Here is a 26,340-nt window from a genome sequence, read left to right as displayed (position 1 = left end):
CACCAGGATTTGGCACCCGTCCACACGGCCAAAAGTACCAATCCCTGGTTTACTAACCACAGCATCACTGGGCTTGATTGGCCAGTAAACTCGCCAGACCCATAGAGAATTTATAGGGTATTGTCAGAGGAAGATGAAAGACACCAGACCCAACAATGCAGACGAGCTGAAGGCCGCTATCAAAGCAACCTGGGCTTCAATAACACCTCTGCAGCGCCATCAGCTGATCGCCTCCATGCCACATTGTCGCATTGATGCCGTCATTCATGCAAAAGGTGCCCCAGCCAAGTATTGAGGGCATTTAGGCCCCATTCACACGTCCGTGTCAGTTTTTACTGTCAGGAAATCCTGATCAGAAGGCCTTAAATGTCATCAGGAAAGTATCAGGATTTCCTGACCGTAATCCGTTTTTACCTTCAGGAAACCATCAGGAAAAACCTTCAGGATTTCCTGATGAGAAGAAAAATAGGACATGTATTTCTGCAAACTGGATGGTCACAGCTTGCAGAATTACAACTCCCATCATGCTTGGCTGACAGGTCATGATGGAAGTTGTACTTCTGCAGTCTGTGGTCACCCAGGTTGCAGTACATGATGGGAGTTGTACTTCTGCAACCTGGATGGCCACAGGCTGCAGAAGTACAACTCCCATCATGACCTGTCAGCAAGGCATGGTGGGAGTTGTACTTCTGCAACCTGGATGGCCACAGGCTGCAGAGGTACAACTCCCATCATTTGTCAGCAGGGGCATGGTGGGAGTTGTACTTCTGCAACCTGGATGGCCACAGGCTGCAGAGGTACAACTCCCATCATGACTTGTCAGCAGGGGCATGGTGGGAGTTGTACTTCTGCAACCTGGATGTCCACAGGCTGCAGAGGTACAACTCCCATCATGGCCTGTCAGCAGGGGCATGGTGGGAGTTGTAGTTCTGCAACCTGGATGGCCACAGGCTGCAGAGGTACAACTCCCATCATGGCCTGTCAGCAGGGCATGATGGGAGTTTTAATCTCACCTGTCCTGGTCTCCTGGCCGCCGGGGGGGGGTGCCGCAAGTGGCCGTGGGGAGGGTTCGGGGGTGCCGCGGGGGGTGCGGGGGTACCGCGAGTGGCCGTGCGGGGGTGCCGTGAGTGCCCGCGGGGGGGGGGGGGGGGGGGGTGCGGGGGGGCCGCGAGTGGCCGCCGGGGGTACCTGCAGACAAGGATGCGGACGAAGAGGCAGCAGGAGGCCGGGGCAGAGGCGGAAGGTGAGTGAAACTCCGGACGCTTTCCTGATGTGCATCAGGAAAGCGTCCGGGGCCCGGGCGCTCCCATAGACTCCTATGGGGGCGTCCGGGCCGGATTTCCGGACGAAAATAGGACCGGTTCTAAAAAATCCGGTCCTATTTTCCGGAACGGACACCCTATGCGTCCGTAAATCCGGGTGGTTTTTCCGGACGTGTGAAGGGGGCCTTACTGTACAGACTTTTTATTTGGTCAACATTTCTGTGTTAAAAAAAAAAATTTCAGTTGGTTTTATATAATATTCTAATTTTCTTAAATACTGACTTTTAGTTTTTTTGTGGGCTGTAATCCATAATCATTAACTTTAACAGAAATAAACACTTGAAAAAGTTCACTCTAACTGTAATGACTCTATAGAATATATGAGGTCACTTTTTGAATTAAATTACTGAAAAAAAATAAGTAAATTTTTGTTGATATTCTAATTTATAGCAAACCACTGTATATAGGCCACCTGTAAAGACATACCTATATAGGCCACCTGTAAAGACATACCTATATAGGCCACCTGTAAGGACATACCTATATAGCCACCTGTAAGGACATACCTATATAGGCCACCTGTAAGGACATACCTATATAGCCACCTGTAAGGACATACCTATATAGGCCCCCTGTAAGGACATACCTATATAGCCACCTGTAAGGACATACCTATATAGGCCCCCTGTAAGGACATATCTATATATGCCACCTGTGGCAGTTGGATGAAGTCCACTTACATTCCCTGAAACAGGCAGGAAGATGATGACAGACTATGCAGACAGGCACTTTACCGTGTTACCTACAGTAGGCTATATACAAAACAACAAAGAAGGACAATGAATGGCGCACCCACAAATATGTAATCAATAAATTCAATATCTTTATTATCAAAACATATAAACAAAACAGCAAATGGACATACACTTAAAAACACCTAAAAACCCAATACGGGAAAACCATCACAGGGAGTGCACATAACGATAATTATGTCCCTCCCACCGCAGCCCCAAAAGAACAAATTACTACCAGGCCCTGTGTGCCGTCTGGTAAGATAAATGTCAAACCTGACTACTCCAATAGTACTCCTCCTAAAGTGCACGTGCTCACAAGAAATACATGAATGAATAAATAAATAAATAACTGTAGAAAATGGCGTTAGCACCTGTAGTTTATGGCTCGCCGCAGTAGGATGACATCAAAGAGGTTTCTTTATAAAATGGAGATTTATTGCTTCTTCTTTAAAAGTAGTGAAATTACAGAATTGAATAGAAAAGAATATCAGAGAAACGTCTTACAGCCCTTAGTGTCCTTAGTTCATATGAGTCCTTTGAAGTGAAGGGTTTGTCTTACAAATCGTCACGAGCTTCAAGCAGCTGTTGCTTCACTCAAGCATCCTGGATGACATTCCTTCCTTCACGCTTCCATCATGGATTCCTCACGCTTACATCACAACCTTCTCCTTGAAGGCTCTGGATCCTTCTTGTGACATAGGGCTCATACCCAGTGGCGTAGCCACCGTGGTCGCGGGGGTCGCCGCCGCGACCGGGCCCGCCACAAGGGGGGCCCGCGGGGCCCCCCGATCAATCACTCTTGTGACCGCAAGCATTGTTTTGCTTGCGGTCACAAGAGTCTGGCTCCGTCTTTCCCCGACTGCTGCGCGGCTGCCGGGGGTGTCGCGTCTTACCCCCAGCAGCGCGCGCATCCCAGAGCTCCCTGCGCGCCTTGGGCCCTGACTTCCGGTTTCCGGCGCGCAGGGAGTTCTGGGATGCGCGCGCTGCCGGGGGTAAGACGCGACACCCCCGGCAGCCGCGCAGCAGCCGGGGACAGACCAAGAGGAGTGAGAATCAACGTGGGAGCGCGATGTCAGGTGAGTTAAGTTTTGTTTTTTTATCAGCCTGTACGGGTGGGGGGAAAGGAGGGGGGCATCTATGAGGGTGGGGGGGAAGGAGGGGGGGCATCTATGAGGGTGGGGGGGGAAGGAGGGGGGCATCTATGAGGGTGGGGGGGAAAGAGGGGGCATCTATGAGGGTGGGGGGGAAAGAGGGGGCATCTATGAGGGTGGGGGGAAAGAGGGGGCCATCTATGAGGGTGGGGGAAAGGAGGGGGCATCTATGAGGGTGGGGGGAAAGGAGGGGGCCATCTATGAGGGTGGGGGGAAAGGGGGGGCATCTATGAGGGTGGGGGGAAAGGAGGGGGCCATCTATGAGGGTGGGGGGAAAGAGGGGGCCATCTATGAGGGTGGGGGGAAAGGAGGGGGGCATCTATGAGGGTGGGGGGAAAGAGGGGGGGGGCATCTATGAGGGTGGGGGGAAAGGAGGGGGGCATCTATGAGGGTGGGGGGAAAGGAGGGGGCCATCTATGAGGGTGGGGGGAAAGAGGGGGCCATCTATGAGGGTGGGGGGAAAGGAGGGGGGCATCTATGAGGGTGGGGGGAAAGAGGGGGCCATCTATGAGGGTGGGGGGGAAGGAGGGGGCCATCTATGAGGGTGGGGGGAAAGAGGAGCAATCTATGAGGGTGGGGGGAAAGAGGGGCCATCTATGAGGGTGGGGGGAAAGAGGGGCCATCTATGAGGGTGGGGGGAAAGAGGGGGCCATCTATGAGGGTGGGGGGGAAGGAGGGGGGCATCTATGAGGGTGGGGGGAAAGAGGAGCAATCTATGAGGGTGGGGGGAAAGAGGGGCCATCTATGAGGGTGGGGGGAAAGAGGGGCCATCTATGAGGGTGGGGGAAAGAGGGGCCATCTATGAGGGTGGGGGGAAAGAGGGGGGCCATCTATGAGGGTGGGGGGAAAGAGGGGGGCCATCTATGAGGGTGGGGGGGGAAGGGGACCATCTATAAGGGAGAGAGGAAGGGGACCATCTATAAAGGGGGGGAAAGGGGACCATCTATAAGGGAGGGGGGGAAGGGGACCATCTATAAGGGAGGGGGGGAAGGGGACCATCTATAAGGGAGGGGGGGGAAGGGGACCATCTATAAGGGAGGGGGGGGAAGGGGACCATCTATAAGGGAGGGGGGAGAAGGGGACCATCTATAAGGGAGGGGGGGGGGGGGAAGGGGACCATCTATAAGGGGGGGGGGAGGGGACCATCTATAAGGGAGGGTGGGGGGAGAGGGGGCCATCTATAAGGGAGGGTGGGGGGAGAGGGGACCATCCATAAGGGAGGGTGAGGAGAGAGGGGGCCATCTATAAGGGAGGGGGTATAGGGGGCCATCTATAAGGGAGGGGGTAGAGGGGGCCATCTATAAGGGAGGGGGTAGAGGGGGCCATCTATAAGGGAGGGGCCCATCTATTTGGGGGGGCAACATAGGGGGAGAGGGAATACACAGAGGGGGGCATATATTATTAGGAGGTCACATAGAGTCAGGCTACCCACTAAATGAGGGTGTAAAGGGGCCAGTACAGATGTGCAGTGTGTAGAGAGATGGAGATGGTGTCAGAGTGTGGAGCCTAATATGTCTGTCTGGCAGATTCTGTGGATTCGTGGCTCTGAGAAGTTCTCATAACGGCCCAGGACAGATGGAGAAGATGATGAAAAGGAAAGAACTCCGATCAGAAAAGACGTCTCCTGTGAGTCACCTGATATAACTGCACTGTAATGTATATGGTGTATAGAGCCTGTGTAGAGCTGGGGCCACCTCTATATGACTGGATGAGGTGATTTAGTATACTGGATTTGGTCAGTAACAATATGGTGGTGATGGTAGTGGTTGTGGTGTGGCGGTAATGTTTCCTCCCTATATACTGGTATTACTGGTAATATTGGTCTCAGTATACAGGATTTGGTCGGTAACAGTATGGCGGTAATAGGTAATATCTGTCTTGGTGTGTGTGTGTGTGTATATATATATATATATATATATATATATATATATATATATATATACATACAGTGGTACCTTGGTTTAAGAGTAACTTCGTTTAAGAGCGTTTTGGTTTAAGAGCTCACAGTTTTTCAAAATTGTGACTTGGTTTAAGAACATTGCTTTGGTTTAAGAACTTCCTGTATTGGGTGGGAGCGCGAGTGGAGAAGGGGCATGGCCTGCATAGCGGGGTCTACAGCACTGTACTCTAAACACCTTCCAAATCATAGCAGATCCCCTTCAGGCTGGGGCTTACATCAGGGGACAGGACTGTGGGGGGGGGGGTAATCTCTCCATAGCTGTAACCCCTCTCTCCCCGGACAGAGAGCGCTGCATGTATGTGCCCACATCTGTACTGCTCATTCCTTCCTGCTCCCTGCAGTCTCTGTCAGCCCTTGTGTTTCCCATCCTCTCCATTACTGTACAGTACAGAATAATAAATATATTTGGGGTGCGGAACCAATTGTCTGCATTTACATGATTTCTTATAGGAAAATTTGCTTTGGTTTAAGAGTGGATTTGGATTACAAGCACGGTCCTGGAACGAATTATGCTCATAATCCAAGGCACCACTGTGTGTGTGTGTATATATATATATATATATATATATATATATATATATACACACACACACACACAACAATAGCATCACTTGGTCGTGAAAGGAGGGGGGGGGGGGGCCCAAGTTGGCCTCTCGCACCAGGGCCCAGGAGACATTAGCTACGCCCCTGCTCATACCTTCTGTACAGCCCTGATCCAACCCACCTCCATCTTGGTAACTACCATCTTATATAGGGTTCTTGACTCACTGTCAATGTCATGTGTGTGGGCGTGTTTATTATAATTGGGTGTTTGTGTCTGCACATATATGACCATAACAAATATAGAACTCTTTCTCTATGCATCAGCATAACCTGTTTCCAGCTATGGATGTATAGTTATCCTGCTGTGTACAGCATTACCACCCTACATACGTCATGTAACCGTGAATAGTGCTGTGTACACTTATGTATCTATTTCCAACTTATACACGTCTCCTTAGTATAGAATATGATATTATAATGTCAGTATTACAATCACTTTATACAGTGAATAGTGTTGTGCTATTATGGTGAGGTCAGCAGTATATATATATATATGACTTACATTATATTATACCAAGATATTGTTCATTGTAAAACACATCATATTTAACAATAATCACATGTGAAATATAAATAATTCATAAACCAATCCATAAACATGTCCAAAAAAGTGACCAAGTGCTAAGCCACCCTATCACTGGAGAGTCAAGGTAAATCAATAACACTATAGTCGCATGTCACCCAGGGCTCTGGAATCGGGCTCCGGTCTGCAAACCCTACGCGTATCGTTACATCACGTGACTTCGTCAGGGGTAATGGCTCTACATTTGATACATCCTTATATACCCATTTGCCCACAAAAATACATAAATACAAACAACATTCAGGTGTCCATTACCATATCCATTGAGGGAGAACATCCTACCTACAGTAGGCTATGACAGGTGTAGATAATACAGCCGTACACAACCCTCTCTGCTATATTTGTTGTCCCCTGGGCCGCCAGATGTGAGGATACTACATCACATTACACATGGCTTCCTTCTGCTGGTTTTGTCAGATAACTCACAGTAAGATACAAGGCAGGCGGCAAACACAGTTTCTTATTTACTGTCTGGATGCCATTTTACCCCTGTACCTCCTCTCCATCCGCTGGTCTCTCAGCTTGTTACTGCTCATCTGTGGAAAAGACTTAAAGGGAACCTGTCACCCCCCGTGCCGGGGTGACAGGCTCCCGACCCCCCGTTAGAGCCCCATATACTTACCTAATCCCGCCGGGTCCCGCTTCTGGAGGTGGTCGGGTGACGGAGATCTCAGCCGCTGCAGCCCGGCGCGCGCGCTGAGAGATGAGTCCAACACCCATAGAGAATGACGGGAGAGTCCAGCGCTCCGTCATTCTCTATGAGCGTTGGACTCATCTCTCAGCGCGCGCGGCGGGCTGCAGCGGCTGAGATCTCCGTCACCCGACCACCTCCAGAAGCGGGACCCGGCGGGATTAGGTAAGTATATGGGGCTCTAACGGGGGGTCGGGAGCCTGTCACCCCGGCACGGGGGGTGACAGGTTCCCTTTAAAAACAAACAGATCCACATCTCCCCATCCACCTGTATAATATGTGCAGTTACCTCAGGAAGAGACCGGAAACATCTCCCCATTCCCTTGTACACTATGTACGGTTACCTCAGGAAGAGACCGGAAACATCTCCCCCTCCACCTGTACACTATGTACGGTTACCTCAGGAAGAGACTGGAAACATCTCCCCCTCCACCTGTACACTATGTACGGTTACCTCAGGAAGAGACTGGAAACATTTCCCCATTCCCTTGTACACTATGTACGGTTACCTCAGGAAGAGACCGGAAACATCTCCCCATTCCCTTGTACACTATGTACGGTTACCTCAGGAAGAGACCGGAAACATCTCCCCATTCCCTTGTACACTATGTACGGTTACCTCAGGAAGAGACCGGAAACATCTCCCCATTCCCTTGTACACTATGTACGGTTACCTCAGGAAGAGACTGGAAACATCTCCCCATTCCCTTGTACACTATGTACGGTTACCTCAGGAAGAGACTGGAAACATTTCCCCATTCCCTTGTACACTATGTACGGTTACCTCAGGAAGAGACCGGAAACATCTCCCCATTCCCTTGTTCACTTTGTACGGTTACCTCAGGAAGAGACCGGAAACATCTCCCCATTCCCTTGTACACTATGTACGGTTACCTCAGGAAGAGACTGGAAACATCTCCCTATTCCCTTGTACACTATGTAAGGTTACCTCAGGAAGAGACTGGAAACATTTCCCCATTCCCTTGTACACTATGTACGGTTACCTCAGGAAGAGACTGGAAACATCTCCCTATTCCCTTGTACACTATGTACGGTTACCTCAGGAAGAGACCGGAAACATCTCCCCATTCCCTTGTACACTATGTACGGTTACCTCAGGAAGAGACTGGAAACATCTCCCTATTCCCTTGTACACTATGTAAGGTTACCTCAGGAAGAGACTGGAAACATTTCCCCATTCCCTTGTACACTATGTACGGTTACCTCAGGAAGAGACTGGAAACATCTCCCCATTCCCTTGTACACTATGTACGGTTACCTTGGGAAGAGAACGGAAACTACAGCATCGTCAGCTTAATCCATCATCCGTCTCTGGAGATGACTGTGTGAACCTGAACGTTGTGTCAGTCACTCTCTTTGTCAGCTCTTCTGCTTCTTTGAAAAGTTTTTACTCATTGGTTTGCCCAGGGACCCAACAAAATCTTTAATTTGCCAATTAACCCACAATGGTGGGTTTTATATAGACCTCTGCACAGTTACCTCCAACCATCTTACATGTCTCAGTGATTGTCCTCACACCTCGGACAGGGTGGTTGATGTTAGTGGTACGTCATGCTGCGTGGTCACCGTATATCCTTGTGTCTTGTGTCATCCATCTTTGTAAAATCTGGGATTATCTACAATGAAAACTTTTAAACTTTCATTAATATTTGGGCTTTCAGTTACATTTTCATCTTTCAGATTTGAAATATCAAACACAATAGTAACAAAAACACAATAAACATCTTTAGTCATCAAAAATAAAAAAAAGTTTTTGCAGTGTTTTAGATTTTTTTTATTTTTAATCAAAATGGGCTACTCCCATTTCCATTTACCTCTATCCCTCCCTCATTTGAATCCACATCAAGAGGCAACAGAGATGCTGGATTCAATATAGTACACCTAGCAAAAGTAATACTGGAGCATTAGGAGTGCACACTGGAGGCGGCATAGTTACCTAGCCATGGATATGGGTTTGGCTTTACTAGGGATAAAACGACATAGGGTCATGATAGGGCCCAAGCTTGGCTTAGTGTTTTATACTAGTTTGTTAGAATCATCACAAAACTGTTAATTAAAAAAAAAAAATCTCTGAGAGTTCTGTGCCCCCACCCCCCCTCAATGACACTAATTAGGATGGGCACGGGGGGAAGGGCAGAAATGCCAGAAACTAAAATGGCCACTAGACTAGAAGTGATATCAGACATAACAAAGCCTGTGTTTTCAGACAATGATATAATGGTTGCAGTTGTTTATGATTCCTTGGCAAGGACATATTAGAAATCACTGTCCTTCTCTCCTCAGTGAGGTGGTTAACCCCTTGTGTAATACAATGTCCCAGAGAAGTTACCCGGGCCTGACAATACTAAAGTTTGGACTTTGCAACCACTTTCAGCTAAAAAACTGGAGTAGGGATTGAGTTGCCATTTTACATGTTTTATGATCGAGACAATAGAAAATTATCAACATTTTGTAACATAACCACTTCTAAGGGAGGACACATGCTACAGTACAGCAGTGTATGGTGTAGGGGAGGACATTAACAGCTCTGATTTTTTTTTCTAACTTGGCTTGCAGCTGCTAAAACACCATCTCTACCAGTTTCGGTCCCCCACCCGGGCATTGCTTGTGTTACTGCAGCCCGCAGAGCTGATGGGGAAACCTTGTACAAAACAAGAAAACAAATAAAAAACTTTTGTGAGGCTGATTATATACCTCATGTGCCAAATCATTGTATGCTGCTAACATTCATTAACCTCTTTAGCTCCCTTTATATTATATCTAGCAATGAGCTCACCTGTTCTCCTTGCCCGTCTCTTCACCATCTGGCTGCAGCATTTACATCTGCCGTACCTGAGTCTAATGACCTCTCTCACTCATGGTCAGCCAACACTGGTTATAATCTCATTGTAAAGGCAAGGAGCATCTGAAAAGTGACATCTGACATTTTCATTCTACAGAGGTTTTCCATCTCTACCCACGTGGCATTATACACCATTTGAATTTAGGCTGCCCACCTCCAAAAAGGCATTGGTCTTACTATTAGGGGCACTATCAGGGGCACTTTAAATCAAAGTAACTACTTCAAAAGCTGACCAAGGGGAAGATTCCTGCAAAACAAAGGGTCTATACGCCACCATTGGAGGTAGGTTGGCTTTTGCAGTCAAGAATGTGTGGAGTTCCTGGACATTTTGATTACGAAGGACAGCTTTGGGTATGTTCGAACAGACCTTTATAGAAAAAGTACCTCAGTGAACTCTTTGCTCCATGCCTCATCGTTCCACCCTGAGTCTACAAAACGTGGGATTCCGGTGGGCCAGTTCTTGAGAGCCAGAAGGCTGTGCTCTGACGACTCCTCTTTCCTGAAACAGGCAGAAGATTTATCTCAACGATTTTGTGAAAGGGGATATAGCAAGAGAAACATTAAAAGAGGCCTTGATAGGGCCAAAGCAACTCAAAGGAAAGATCTATTGATCCCAAGGAAGAGAAACATGGAACAACAAGATGTGGTAAGATTTATTACTCCTTTCAACTCGCAGTGGCATGAAATGAAATTGGTTGAAGTTTTGGCCGATTCTACAGGCGGACCCGATCCTAAAAAAATGGGTTGGGGATAGCCCGTCTATTACATATCAACGTGCCAAAAATTTAAAAGATGAATTGGTCCACAGCTATCATAAGGGGGTGTCAGTGAAAAACGTCTTTGGCTCTAGCGGCCCCAAATGGGGATGCTCACCTTGTGGTATGTGTGTAGCTTGTCCAAATGTTAAAAAGTCTGAGGAATTTGTATCCAGTGATGGATTGAAGAAATTCAAAATAACCCAACATATCACCTGCAAGACGGAAGGAGTGATTTACTATGCCAAGTGCCCTTGTGACTTAATCTATGTAGGCTTAACCTCACGGAAATTGAAGGTGCGTGTGAGGGAACATATAGGTGACATCATGCGAGCTCAGAATGAGGATGACCTAATGAATTTAAAACCCATACCCAGACACTTTAAAACTATGCATCAGTGTGACCCTAGGGGTCTGAAAGTGAGAGGCATAGACAAGGTCTATGTAGACAGCCGAGGAGGAGATTGGAAGAAAAGACTAGCCCAGCTAGAAACCCAATGGATCATGAGAATCGATTGTGTATATCCAAAAGGCCTTAATGAAGTTTTAAGCTTTGCCCCATTCCTGTGAATATAGGTAGACTATAGTAATGTAGTTGTTCCTTTTTAGGATTTTAATTTTGTATATGTGTTACTTATTGTGTTTTAATTGTTTCTTAGATAAACAACATGCTGCCCCTGTACTTACCGTGGATCTTTGATGTATATGTCATCTCCGGTGACCTGTGAAGAGGAAGGAAGAAAGGAGTGATTTTTTTATGCTGCTTTATTGGAGTAGTCTTCTGTGTAAAATGCTCAGCTTCCATCTTGTCACCGTACCTACTGTTGTAATCATCTCCCCATCGGACGCTGAACCCTGTGCGAGCTGCGTCCCGGCTCCCATGGCAACGCGCTGCCTTGAAGTCCGGCCTACTCCTCTCACGTGACGCGTCACGTGCGGGGGGACCGTCGGACGGAGCGGCGTTGCGTCATCGGCGCGGTGACGTCTGACGCTTGGTGGAAGTGTCCTGAGATGGGGGGAGGATCCTTATACATATAAATACCGGTGGGCAGCCAATATTCATTAGCCCCGTGATCAAGCTGCCACGCGAAACGTGCGTTGGGGAGAGGGAGCCACTATAGACCACCGGACAACAGGTATACGGAGCACTTTGCTATTTGCACCTTTGGAAGCTGGGCATTCTATATGTTTACATACTCTGACTACACTTTAGTAATTGTATTTAGTATATATCTTCTGCACATGCACTTTATATACATCCAGTGTAGTTGTTTACCCAGGTTTTTCTGATATTTTCTTGTCCAGGTGTGATCTGTGGTTTACCTGTGCCATTTTCTGCATGTCTTACTATTTTTAACATTGTGTGTTTTGAATAAAGGAATTAATATTTATTATCTGTGGACTTACAGTATATTTATTGGTGTGCACAATATTTGTAGGATTTATGTGGTTGGTTAGAGTCGCACCATATACATAGAATTTGGTCATATAAAATTTATATGGATCTGGGGTTTGTATACAGATATATACTGGGTACAATGATGTAACATAATGATGTGGCTTGGGTCGGCCACACACACAATATTCTGCCTCATCTAGTTTTTTTCTGGTCACCGGCACATGTCCACCCAGCTGGACCTGTGCTCCCCACCTATTATCCTGAATTTTATTTCTATCTGCCCCTCTGGCTCTCATCTCTCCTTCGTCTACTCCACACCCTCCCCTTCTAGCACCCTAATCTTTGATTCCCTTCTTAGTTGTCTAAGCGTCCTCTACCTCACTATGAATAGTACTTACATTGACCCCTAAAGTTCCTGGAAATTCCAAGGACCCATTTGCCCTGCATGTTACATGTAGGTCTGGTTACCTACCCACAAGGCAAAATAAGTGTGCACAGGAGTGTGAGGAGTTTCCCAGGTGTTGGTCAGAGAGCCAGAGGTTGGTGGGGCTAAGGCATGTATCTGCCTTCATATCAAAACTCCTCAAGATCTGTTCTAGGTCTTACACTGCATCTTCTCATGCCCATCGCTAACTATATCTTAGCTGGTCAATTTCCCCTAGTTCTTCCTTAAAGATAATGGGTTCCTCTTTTTAGTGAACATCTGTCCCATTCTCGCACCCAGCCCTAGGTAGCTTATTGGGGATTCTCCAAACCTCTCTAGGTGTTATAATAGGCTCCTGCTTGCGCGGGTGGGACGCCTTCCCTCTTTGCCGTCCTCCTAAGCGGCGAGAATAATCCACAGATCTACTGATCCGTGACGCCTAAACCTTGTACCGAATCGACAGGGCACAAGCAAGGAGTGGAACTAATACAAGTCCTATTTCCACTGTTATCCAGTCACAGTATGGCGGTATTGGTCCGGTCTGGTGTGGCTGTGTTATCCAGTCACAGTATAGTGGTATTGGTCAGGTCTGGTATGGCGGTGTTATCCAGTCACAGTATGGTGGTATTGGTCAGGTCTGGTGTGGCAGTGTTATCCAGTCACAGTATGGTGGTATTGGTCAGGTCTGGCAGTGTTATCCAGTCACAGTATGGTGGTATTGGTCAGGTCTGGTATGGAGGTGTTATCCAGTTACAGTATGGTGGTATTGGTCGGGTCTGGTATGGCAGTGTTATCCAGTCACAGTATGGCGGTATTGGTCAGGTCTGGCGGTGTTATCCAGTCACAGTGTGGCGGTATTGGTCAGGTCTGGTATGGCGGTGTTATCCAGTCACAGTATGGTGGTATTGGTCAGGTCTAGTGTGGCGGTGTTATCCAGTCACAGTGTGTCAGTATTGGTCAGGTCTGGTGTGGCGGTGTTACCCAGTCACAGTATGGCGGTATTGGTCTGGTATGGCGGTGGTAGTCAGTCACAATATGGCGGTATTGGTCAGGTCTGGTATGGCAGTGTTCTCCAGGCACAGTATGGTGGTATTGGTCAGGTAGGTCTGGTGTGGCAGTGGTAAATGTGACGCCTGGAGCTATTACCTACCAATCTACCAATCCTGTGGTGAGAATTCCTCCAGACAATATGCAGACGGCTCTAATCATTGATTCAATGTGGAAATTTGTTTATGTTTTAAGCAGCTAACAACCATGAAAAACGCGATTCTGACAATGTTTTTACATGTATAGAAATGCATGTGGCAGAAACCACTCTCCTCCACGCTCCCCAAGATGGAGCATCTTCAGGTTTAGCACCTAGGGCAGCAGCAGCAGCTGATAATACGGCCCTGCTCCCGGCCACTGGGGATTCACACATTCCACTCACAGGATCTTATGTGACGGACGCTTCTCCAGTTCTCAACATTCAACTGTTCTCGATATTATGCTGTATTACAAGGGTTAAGCATTAACCCTGGAAGGAAGAAAGGAATGGGAACTCTCACTCACAATGATATTTTTCAGGAACTCTGGCGCATATGTTACGTTTGCAATACTTGAATACACTGCGCATGAGTAACACCGCCATATATTTTGTCTATAAAAGCTAACACAAAACAATAAAGGGCCCGCTTCCCCAACTTATGTTACTGAGAAGTTTAACTTTTGTTTTACCTGACTTTATGGAGCCAGGCAAGTAAATATATGGCGGTGTTACTCATGCGCAGTGTATTCAAGTATTGCAAACGTAACATATGCGCCAGAGTTCCTGGAATATATCATTGTGAGTGAGAGTTCCCATTCCTTTCTTCCTTCCAGACCATATTTCTGTCACACACTGATCATCTTCTAATTCAGAGACCTGTATATATAGGTGTAGGTGTAATCCCACAGGTACGGTGTAAGCAGGTACAATCACATCACCTAGCCTTATCAACATATACAGCTCAGCTACATGTACATTACACATACATACATACAGCTCAGCTACATGTACATTACACATATACAGCTCAGCTACATGTGCATTACACACATATACAGCTCAGCTACATGTACATTACACATACATACAGCTCAGCTACATGTACATTACACATATACAGCTCAGCTACATGTACATTACACACATACAGCTTAGCTACTTGTACATTACACACACATACAGCTCAGCTACATGTACATTACACATATACAGCTCAGCTACATGTACATTACACATATACAGCTCAGCTACATGTACATTACACACATACAGCTCAGCTACATGTACATTACACACATACAGCTCAGCTACATGTACATTACACATATACAGCTCAGCTACATATACATTACACACATACAGCTCAGCCACATGTACATTACACACATACAGCTCAGCTACATGTACATTACACACATACAGCTCAGCTACATGTACATTACACACATATACAGCTCAGCTACATGTACATTACACATATACAGCTCAGATACATGTACATTACACACAGGGCTCTGCTGCATGTACATTACACATATACAGCTCAGCTACATGTACATTACACACATACAGCTCAGCTACATGTACATTACACACATACAGCTCAGCTACATGTACATTACACACATACAGCTCAGCTACATGTACATTACACACATACAGCTCAGCTACATGTACATTACATACATATACAGCTCAGCTACATGTACATTACACACACATACAGCTCAGCTACATGTACATTACACATATATACAGCTCAGCTACATGTACATTACACATATACAGCTCAGCTACATGTACATTACACACACATACAGCTCAGCTACATGTACATTACACACATACAGCTCAGCTACATGTACATTACACACATACAGCTCAGCTACATGTACATTACACATATACAGCTCAGCTACATGTACATTACACACATACAGCTCAGCTACATGTACATTACACACATACAGCTCAGCTACATGTACATTACACACATACAGCTCAGCTACATGTACATTACACACATACAGCTCAGCTACATGTACATTACATACATATACAGCTCAGCTACATGTACATTACACATATATACAGCTCAGCTACATGTACATTACACATATACAGCTCAGCTACATGTACATTACACATATACAGCTCAGCTACATGTACATTACACACATACAGCTCAGCTACATGTACATTACACACATACAGCTCAGCCACATGTACATTACACACATACAGCTCAGCTACATGTACATTACACACATACAGCTCAGCTACATGTACATTACACACATACAGCTCAGCTACATGTACATTACACATATACAGCTCAGCTACATGTACATTACACACAGGGCTCTGCTGCAGGCATATATAACATACACAGCTCTGCTCCACACACACACACAGCTCTGCTCCACACACATCACACACACACAGCTCTGCTCCACACACATCACTTCAGCTCATCCAGCACAGCAGAGTCCTGCATACACTGAGCAGCAGCCCCTGATCCTGTGACTCCTCCTCCTCCATGTGACTGATCACATGACTGTGACATCGTGGCAGGTCCTGGAAGCACACGGCTCCTGTACAGCTCTGCAGGCGGCTTCCTGTCCCGCCCGCTCCCTGCCCACAGTATGTACTAATGCTGGGTCACTGCTCACCTCTTGTACTTTTTCTTCCCATTCTTTATTATCCATTGTATCCTCTACTTTCTATTCATCTCTCCAGGATCCTCTGCTGATATCTTCTATATAAGAGACCGACCCATCAACCATGGAGAGAGACAGAGACAAGATGGCCGAGAGGATAATAACCCTCACCCTACACATACTCTTCCTGCTTACTGGGGAGGTGAGGGATTCTGGGAGTGATGTCATCATGACCTCATTCTTATCTATGGAATAACAGATGGATAGGACTGGAGAGGTGAGGGATTCTGGGAGTGATGTCATCATGACATCATTCTTATCTATGGAATAACAGATGGATAGGACTGGAGAGGTGAGGGATTCTGGGAGTGATGTCATCATGACATCATTCTTATCTATGGAATAACAGATGGATAGGACTGGAGAGGTGAGGGATTCTGGGAGTGATGTCATCATGACATCATTCTTATCTATGGAATAACATGGATAGGACTGGAGAGGTGAGGGATTCTGGGAATGGATGGAGTGATAGTAATGTGTCTCTCCATACACAGGATTACACAGTAGTGAAGAAGTCCTCTAGTGGGCGCTGTGGGGCCCCTGGGTGTGAAGGATGGGGAAGAACCCTGAGCCCAATCCCGGGGCCCCTGATACATGAGGAAATGGAGGAAGAGAAGATCCTAGAAGTCACCAACAAGATGGTGGAGCTGCTGAGTGGAGAGGTGAGACTGTGGCTGCTGGGAATGCTGGGACATTATACAGTAACACCACTGGAGGGGTGGGGGGGATGACTGTGTGACCATTGTGTGTGTCAGGTTCCTATAAGGTGTCAGGACGTGGCGGTCTATTTCTCCATGGAGGAGTGGGAGTATGTAGAAGGACACAAGGATCAGTACAAGGATGTGATGCTGGAGGATCAGCAGCCCCTCCCATCAGCAGGTAATAGACAGGACTATATACACACCTCCTCTCTGTATTATCTGGATGGAAAGAATGAATTCAGTCTCTGTATGTGTTCCCTCCAGTCAGATCCAGTAAGAGAACAGCACCAGAGAGATGTCCCCGTCCTCTTCTCCCACAGGATCAGGATCAGGTAGATGGAGATGTTCCCTATGATCTGTACATCCCACCTGACTTCTCCTACTGTCTGATGACTTTTACAATATTTCTCTCACATCTTATGAATCAGGGGGAAGATCTAATTGAGATTAATGCTCCAGATATGACAGTAAAAGAAGAAGAAGAGACAGATGTGAGCAGTGATGAGCAGTATAAGGAGAACATCACTACAGGGAAGGATTTGAATTCTATTAATGTTACATATATGATGATGAAAGAAGAAGAAACAGATGTGAGCAGTGATAAGCAGTATAAGGAGGACATTTCTATGGGGAAGAATCTGAATTTTATGAATGCTACAGACATAAGGGCAAAAGAAGAAGAGACAAATGACAGCAGTGATGAGCAGTATAAGGAAGACATCACTACAGGGAAGGATCTGAAGTATATTGATGCTATAAAGATAGAAGTTAAAGAAGAGCCAGATGTGAGCAGTGAGGAGCAGTATATGGAGGATATTACTACAGGGAAGGATCTTTACTTTATTAATCCTACAGACAAGATAATAAAAGAAGAAGAGACAGATGTGAGCGGTGATGAGCAGTATAAAGAGGACATCACTGCAGGGAAGGAACTGAACCATAATATTGCTATGCACAAGATAGTAAAAGAAGAAGAAGAGACAGATGACAGCAGTGATGAGCAGTATAAGGAGGACATCACTACAGGTAACCGCCCAGGTGAGTAGTGACCACTAAATGCAGAGAACAGTCACACCTTCTCCTCAGTCACCGGCTGTAACTATTCTGTGTGGAATATTATAAGCTTTGTGTCCTGTCAGTTTTCCAGCTATATAATCATTCAGCCTAAATTCTAATATACAGCACAGTCCCAGCGGACAATATATCACTATCAGTCTCACGTTGCTGCATCTATAGTGACTGTCCTCATCTTACAGCGTACCTGTTCTGAATTTTAAAAAAATCAATAGAACGGACAGATGGTAATGCAGACGGTGAATGATTTTAAACTGTATGAGTTGGTGATTTTTGTTAACACTACTTTTCCTAATGTTTCCCAAAATGTTATCCCATTCTACCTCCGGAATCTCCCCCACTTCTTCTTCTTCCCACTCTGTGCTTTTCTTATAATTCCTAAACCAGTCAGTGTATAAATTTTCTGTGAGAATCGTGAATAATTTTTTAAATTCCCCTTTTTTATTCCCTTGGCAATCATCCACCACATCCATGAAAGTAACATTTTGGACTATTGCCAAACTCCCTCCTAAAGTAGCATTAAGTGCGTGCTGCAGCTGTCTATATTTCAGCCAGTCTCTTGAAGTGAAAATTCTATCTTTATTTCCTCAAATGTTTTTATGGCCCCATCCCGAAATAGATGAGACACTAAGGTGATTCTGCGATTATACCAAAAAGACTATTTAAGTGTGTCAGTTGTGTATTTCCCCACGAGGGGGTGTACTTTGTGCTAGCTGTTATGCCCAACAGTTTCTTCATTTTCACCCAAACCTTGCCCCACATTCTCACCATCTTCCATTCTCTATAATATACAAGGGACCATCTATTGGATTCCAGGAATTCATACAGTGATTCATATCTCAGATTCTCAAGGCCGAAAACTACATTCCTCCAAAGATTATTATTATTATTATTATTATTACGTTTTATCTGCAGCAATTTATACATAAAAAAAGTAAAATCGGAAGTCCAGTAAAGACCAGCCCCCCCCAAATCAGACGGTAAAGTAAAAGTATGGTATCTGAGCCTGTTCCTTCTGCCACCCCAAATCGGTTTACCCAACAGAACCTCTAGACACAAAAAGTATCCATCCGGGATCCAGGCAGGAGCCGCTCTAAGATAATACAAGACCTGTGGTTGAACCACCATTGTTACACGGGCTATTCTGTCAGACATTGATAGTGGTAATTTAAGCCATACCTTAATTTTACCCTCCAGTTTATTTAAATAGGGTTTAATGTTTGAGACAGCGTACCTTTCTAAGTTTGCAGAGACCTTTACACATAAATAATCTACGTTCCTCTGGAGGGTCAGATTGGCCAGAGCCTCCATTCGGGGATGATCTAACTCAAGCAGTACGGATTTGGACCAGTTTATTTGGAAACCTGAGTATGTACCAAATAACTCCAGTTGTTCCATTGCTGCTGGAAGGCCGTGACCTGGGTCCCGGATGAACATCAGTACGCCGTCTGCATACATAATAACTTTGCTCCTTATATCTTTTAGCCTGAAACCTTCTATACATTGATCATTTTTTATTAATTGAGAAAGGGGCTCTATGTAGAGTGCAAACAAGATGGGTGAGAGGGGGCAGCCCTGTCTGGTGCCCCTCTAATCTAAACGCCTTTGACACCGCTCCATTCTCCACATGCCATGGGCTTAATATACAACATCTTCACATATTGAATTACAGTCTAAAGGTCCTAAGGGTTTCCCAAAGGATTCCCCACTCCACCCTGTCAAGCCTTTACGGCATCTATAGGCAGGATGGAGCGGGGCAACCCCCTCGACATCTGTATGTTAGCAAATGTCTCTTCTATGTTAGAGAAGACTGAACGGCCCGATACAAATCCTCTCTGATCCTCACTTACCAATATTGGCATCAGGTCCTTCTGCCTCTGGACTATATGTTTAGCAAAAATTTCAGTATCGATGTTTAGTAAGGATATCGGCCTATAAGAACCGACATCCAGTGGGTCCTTTCCTTTTTTTAAAATGAGTATAATCGTTGCTTCATACATCGAAGGGGGTAGTTCTCCCAGAGCACAGGATTCGTTAAAGCGACTCTGCGCCCACTGATTCCCCCCCTACTTATACCTGCTTGTAGCTTATCTGAACTGCTGTCTCCTGGTATGTTTGCCCCTGCTGTTTGTACTTTCTTTCCGCTAAAAATCAAAGTTTACTTGAGAATATGCCGGGTCTAAGAGGCGGGGCCGAGAGCGTTCGTGCCCAGGGGAAGCGCCTGTGTGGTCTCAGGCTCGCCTCCCCCTGCCTTTCGTTCCGCCCTCAGTTTGCCCTCTGCGCCATGGTTGCCGGGTCGCAACTGCGCACATCGGAAGCTGAGAAGAGGACTCAGGAAGCGGACGCAAACAGCGTATGTGGGGTGCGGTGTTGGGGGATGGGTTGTCCGCACACAGGCATGGAAGGCGCTGCAGACAGACATGGGAGGCGGTGCAGGGACACACCACAGAGGCGGCGCTGACTCGGGACAGAGTTGAAGTCACCCGCGATTATCAGTGGAGTGTTAGGTTTATCCTTCATGTAATCAACCAGTATTCTTAAAACATCTGTCTTACATGGGGGAGGTATATGCAAAAAAGCAAGAACCATTATCTCACCATTAATTTTAGCGTGCAGAAAAATATATTGTCCCTCCCATCCACCTTCCTGTGCACTAAAGAATAATGTATCTGTCTGTGAATATAAATAGAGAGACCGGCAGAGTAGCCTGTAAATGATGCATGATATTCCTGCATGGACCATCTCTGGCGTACTTTGGAAATCGTATCCTCTGTGGTATGATTTTCTATCAAACACACTATGGCCGGGAGATGACGCTGGACCAAGACGAAGACTGCTCTCTGTGTGTCTCTAACTTCCACTAACGCCTCCTCCCTCCCTCCCCCTGTCAGCAGTCCCCGACAACTTATTTTTGGAACAGAATACCGAGCCAAACACACCTCCCCCACACAACATTATTACCGCCCTATGCTCTCAATCCATTCAAGTACATCAGAGGGCGTTACAAATATATGGACTCTATCCATATAGGTCACTCGAAGCTTTGACAGAAACAGAAGGGAAAAAGGAATATTTAATTCTCTAAGCTTAGGGCCCTATTCCACAGTAACGTTAATCGGCCCCATTTGGCCTGATTCGGCCGATTATCATTCGGTGAAATAGAGAGAACGTTCAGCCAATGATTGTGTCATCGGCTGATCGTTCATTTAGGGCCAGACCTAAAATCATCGTTCCCCCACTGTGCATCGCTACGGTTAAATAGCGGTGCATGGCGGGCGACCAAAGATTTTTTTTTTTTTTTTTTAAGAGATTACCCCCACAGTCCTGTCCCCTGATGTAAGCCCCAGCCTGAAGTGGATCTGCTATGATTTTTTTTTTTTTTTTTTACTCACATTTTTTTTTTTTATTTATAATATTTTAATATTATTTAACACAAACAAACCCAAGCCCCCCCCCCATCCCACCCCCACAGTCTCATTAAAACACTAAAGAACCACAATCCTAATCTGTGTATACAGTTACAAAACATTCCTCATGAAATACAGATTTTACCCTTTCCTCCATGCGGTAAAACCTGCAGGGCGCCCTTTTGTTCTCTAAACCTATCCTACCTAGCCCACCACCCATCCTACACTTACTTTAAAACACTCATCCCACCAGGCTGCGGAGTAGCCACACCCCCGCCGCGCCAAGGCCAGGGGAGACGGGCAAACAGGCCCAGAGCCCACCCCTCCCACCTCTACACAGTGCCGGCTGCAGACAACAACTTACTCAGGTAACCACAACCAAACTCAGCTCCCTGTCCTGCCAGTCCAGCCCCGTTGAGGACTACACTGGCCATAGACGGAAGAGAGAAAGAGGGAGAAAGAAGAGAAAAAAAAAAAAAAAAAAACCCCATAGACCCCATTCATACCAGCTATCCACGGACCCTGCGCGCCGAGTCCTATGGACAACTGCCCTGTCCAGTCCAACGGCTTCCACAGTCCATCTATTATGAGCTGCGGTCCCCATCAAGCGACCGGGTTCATTTCATATACTTCCCATTCAAACGTTAAATGTTAACTTAACCGTGGTCAGTGGTCCGAATAAATTCCAGCCTGTTCACTCGACCCTCTCACGGCCGACTTCCCTGGCCGTTCTGTCTCCAAACACTATGTCGGCGGGCCGGTGCGCCCAAGGCCGCCCGCCCCCCCCCCCCCCCAGCCCGGCAAGCGCGCAGCCACCCCGCCACCCCATTCGCACTCACCAGACATCCACTATAATACTATATCCACCGGGCGCCCTGAAGATACCTCACAGATTACATTCCTTACACATCCTCAAAAAGACAGAATTATTTATATATTCCCTATATAATCCCCACCTTCCCTCCCCAATCCCTTCCCATCCCACCAGAGAACATGCACAGAAAAAGAAATAGGGAAAAAAGAAACATTCCTTACACATCCTCAAAAGGACAAAGTTATTTATATATTCCCTATATAGTCCCTTCCTTCCCTCCCCATCCCCTCCCCGTCCCACTCGAGAACATGCACAGAAAAAAAACTAGGGAGAAAAAAAAAAAAAAACAAAAAAAAAAACCTCATCCTCTTACTTTACACACTCATATCGCTTCACACATTGATCCCATTCCACTAGACTGGGTGGCTGAGAGGATATCCACCTTCTCATGATCAGTAATTTCGCACAGAACAGCATTTTCAACACACATATCCTCTGCTTCCTATTTGTCCCCACAGGTAACCCCGATGTATCCCCCAGGACAAACAAACGAAGGTCCTCCCCTATGGGCAGGCCCACAGCCTTAGTTATCTCCCGAGAAACACCGGACCAAAGCTGACCCAGCTGCTCACACGACCAGAGCATATGCACCAAATCTCCCACCTCCTTTTTACATCTAGGACAAAGATTATTAGTTCTTTTTTTAATTTTACTAAGGAAAGATGGAGAGTAATATAATCTATGGACAATATTAAACTGGATAAGTTGATGATTCACCGAGGGGGCAGCTTTTTAAATGTTCCTATAAACTGACGGCCAGTTCACCTTCATCCCAACATCCCTTTCCCAGGCGCTCTGGCTCCCAAAAACCCATTCTTTTTCTAGCAGAAAGCATTTATACAATATTGAGACCCCTTTAGATCTACTACCCAGCCCTCTTAACTTATCCAGCATTATATTTGCTCCAAGCCTGTACTCCGTCCTTCTGAGATCCATCCTTAGCGCCCTAGAAAAACGCAAATAATCAAACCAACGGGAGTCTGCGAAACCATACTCTGCCCTAACTTGCTCCCAAGATTTAATCTGCCCCATAACCACTACATCAGTTATCAACCTCAGGTCGCGCCCAAATACTCCATAAAGATCCTCTAGCTTCTTAACCTCCAGCAGCTCCCGATGATCCCAAAGAGGGGAGAAATTCAAGAAACCCTCCAGCCCCAGACATTTTTTTATTTCCCGCCAAGTTCTAACCAAGGCGACCACCATCGGCCAGTCAGCTCTTGCTCCCCTCTCCAATATTCCGGCATCAAGGATCTGAAAGATATCTAAAGAGACATCTCTTGCCCCCTCTCCTAATAGGGAAAAGAAAGGATTATCTTTCCAGTTCAGAAGCCAGAAGGCCTGGGAGGCTAATGAATACAGCTCCATAGACGGAAGGCCAAGCCCACCCCTATTTTTAGGTGCTGTCAATAGTTCTAGTTTGATACGAACACGTTTGCGCCCCCAAATCAAAAAGTTCCAAATATTCCTTATCCTCTTAAAGATCTTCTGGCCTACCCAAACCGGGGCAGCCCCAAAAATATACAAAAATTTGGGGAGCAGGACCGCCTTCAGTAACACCAACCGGTCCGCCCTAGAGAGGGGCAAATTATGCCATACCTTCACCTTATCCTCTGTCTCTCTAATCAGCGGAACTAGATTAAGGTCACTGAAGGCTGCCAAATTCTGACAGATCCGTATTCCCAAATATCTAAAGGATTCACCCTTTCCCAGGACCTGCAACTGTGGAAAGGACAGCTCGCCCTCCAAGGCCAGTGGCATTAGCACCGATTTTTTCCAATTAATCCCAAGGCCCGAGTACTTCCCCACCTGCTGTATCAACTCGATGACTCTTGGGACAGCCGTTACGGGGTCCCGTAAAAACAAAAGCATATCATCTGCGTAGAGGGACACCCTGTCCCCCTCACCCCTCGCCCCAAAGCCAACTATTCTCTGATCTAATCTAATTAAATTGGCTACTGGCTCTATACTAAGGGCGAAGAGTGAGGGGGAGAGAGGGCAACCTTGCCTAGTCCCCCTACCCAGCTCAAAAACGGCAGAGTGCAATCCGTTAACCGCGACCGTCGCCCTCGCATCTCCATATAGCAGTTTGACCAACTCAATAAACCCCCTCCCCAGACCAAACCTCTCCATCACTGCCCAGAGGTATCCCCACTCCACCCTATCAAAGGCTTTAACCGCATCCAATGACAAGATGGAGTGGGGACCCTCCCCGTCCGCTAGCTGCATATTTACAAATAATCTCCTCAAGTTGGACTTAATCTGGCGCCCTGGTATGAAACCAGTCTGGTCTTCCCCGATCAGACCCCCCATTACTTTATTAAGCCGTGCGGCCAACACTCCAGCAAAAAGCTTCACATCTACATTAAGTAGAGATATCGGCCTGTAGGATTCTCTCTCCAGGGGGTCCTTCCCCTCCTTTAAAATCAATATGATTTCAGCCTCACTCATGGACCTGGGGAGTGACCCCCCGGAAATCGAACCCCCCAAAACCTGAAGGAGCGCCGGAAGCAGGACCTTTCTATGCCTTTTATAAACTTCAAATGGGATGCCATCCTGACCTGGAGAGGACCCATTCGGAGACTTCGCCAAGACACCCTCCAGCTCCTCCAGCGAAATAGGGGCCCCTAACATTTCACCTTGATCCTGTGTTAACCTAGGCAGGAGAGCAGACTCGAGTAATTCCTCTAGATGCTCATCCTGCACTTCGCCACTGGAACTATATATGTCCTGGAAATAGCTCCCAAATGCCTTCAAGATATCCCCCGAGGAGTTCACAACAGACTTATCAGGCAGCCGCAGGGCATGGACTTCCCTACTATCTCTCTGATTCCTGATGACCCCCATAAGCCCCTTATTAAGGGTTCCAGACTCAAGATAATTTTTCCTGGCCGCGAACCCCATTTGAGACCGTGCCTTCTCCAACAGATAGCTATCCAACTTTTCCTGGCCCTGAGCTAAATTATACTGTGCCACCGGTGACGGATCCCCTCTAAATATCTCTTCCAAAGATTTAACATTATCTTTAAGTTCTGTTTCTTCTTTCCTAAATTGTGCCTTCTTCCCGTGAATTAAACTAAAATATTTTCCCCTGATAATAGCTTTAAAAGCGTCCCAAACAATATTTAAGGGGGCACTACCAATATTAGCCCTCCAAATTTCCTCTAACTCAACATCCAATTCAGGTGATATCTCTGTTAATTGTAACCAATGTGCATTAATCTTAAAAGTGCGACTAAGACTGCGTCTCTGCCCATCAAGATCCACCAAAATCGGACCATGATCTGAAAGGCAGCGAGGCAGATATTTTATATCGTGAACCCATTTAAACATTTCAGTGTTAACCAAGGCCATATCAATCCTGGACTGCGTGTTACTCGATCTGTTCCAACAAGAGAAGGCCCGCGCGTCCGGATGTCTCGCCCGCCAGACGTCGGTCAGGCCCAGCTCCCGAAGCAAAATGGGGAGAGGGGACCGACCCACGCCCCGGACAGGGACAGAGACCCGGAAGCGGTCAGCCTCCTCACAGGCGACTACATTAAGGTCACCAGAGATCAGCAGCGGGCAACCACCAAATCTATTGGCAAACGCGGAAACTAGTTCAAGGACCTCTGATCTAAAGGGAGGAGGGATATATACAAACGCCAGGGTACACTCCAACCCCTCGACCTGACAATGCAGGCAGATGAATCTCCCCTCTCTATCCACCAACTGATCCAGCAACACCCATTTAATTCGCCTATGGACTAAGACCGATACCCCTCTGGCATAGTTGGAGAAAGTCGCATGGTACTGTGCCCCCCAGCAGGGTCTATGCACTTTGGCCACTGTTTCTCCAACCAAATGTGTTTCAAGAAGACCGACAATACAAGGTTGGTAGTTCTTGATCACATTCGTAATCGCCAGTCTTTTACACTTCTCCCCTAATCCTCTAATATTCCAGGTCAATATACGAACCATAGACTTTTACCCAAAAAAAAAAAAAAAAAAAAAAAAAAAAAGGAACTACTTGCATGCCCTCACTTACCCACCCCCCCAATCCCCCAGACACC

The 26,340-nt window shown here is 46.5% G+C and overlaps 1 protein-coding gene across 2 annotated transcripts in view; it reads left to right on the top strand.

Moving 5' to 3' along the window:
* The window catches only part of LOC138786708 (zinc finger protein 420-like), a 77,417-nt gene that overhangs the window by 10,771 nt on the left and 40,306 nt on the right, over positions 1 to 26,340 (top strand). Inside the window, exons 1-3 of one of the 2 annotated variants that reach the window (XM_069963704.1) lie at positions 16,940 to 17,111; positions 17,198 to 17,265; positions 17,362 to 17,971. The exons of the other annotated variant lie outside the window; for it this stretch is intronic. Of the exons in view, the coding sequence (XP_069819805.1) occupies positions 17,027 to 17,111; positions 17,198 to 17,265; positions 17,362 to 17,971 (763 nt within the window). The 5' untranslated portion in view covers positions 16,940 to 17,026. Of the gene's footprint in view, positions 1 to 16,939; positions 17,112 to 17,197; positions 17,266 to 17,361; positions 17,972 to 26,340 lie in introns of those variants that run through there. 2 annotated transcript variants of the gene reach the window in all.

This window comes from Dendropsophus ebraccatus, chromosome 3 (assembly GCF_027789765.1).
Source record: "Dendropsophus ebraccatus isolate aDenEbr1 chromosome 3, aDenEbr1.pat, whole genome shotgun sequence".
Taxonomy (NCBI): domain Eukaryota; kingdom Metazoa; phylum Chordata; class Amphibia; order Anura; family Hylidae; genus Dendropsophus; species Dendropsophus ebraccatus.
This window is presented reverse-complemented; position numbering and strand designations above follow the sequence as displayed.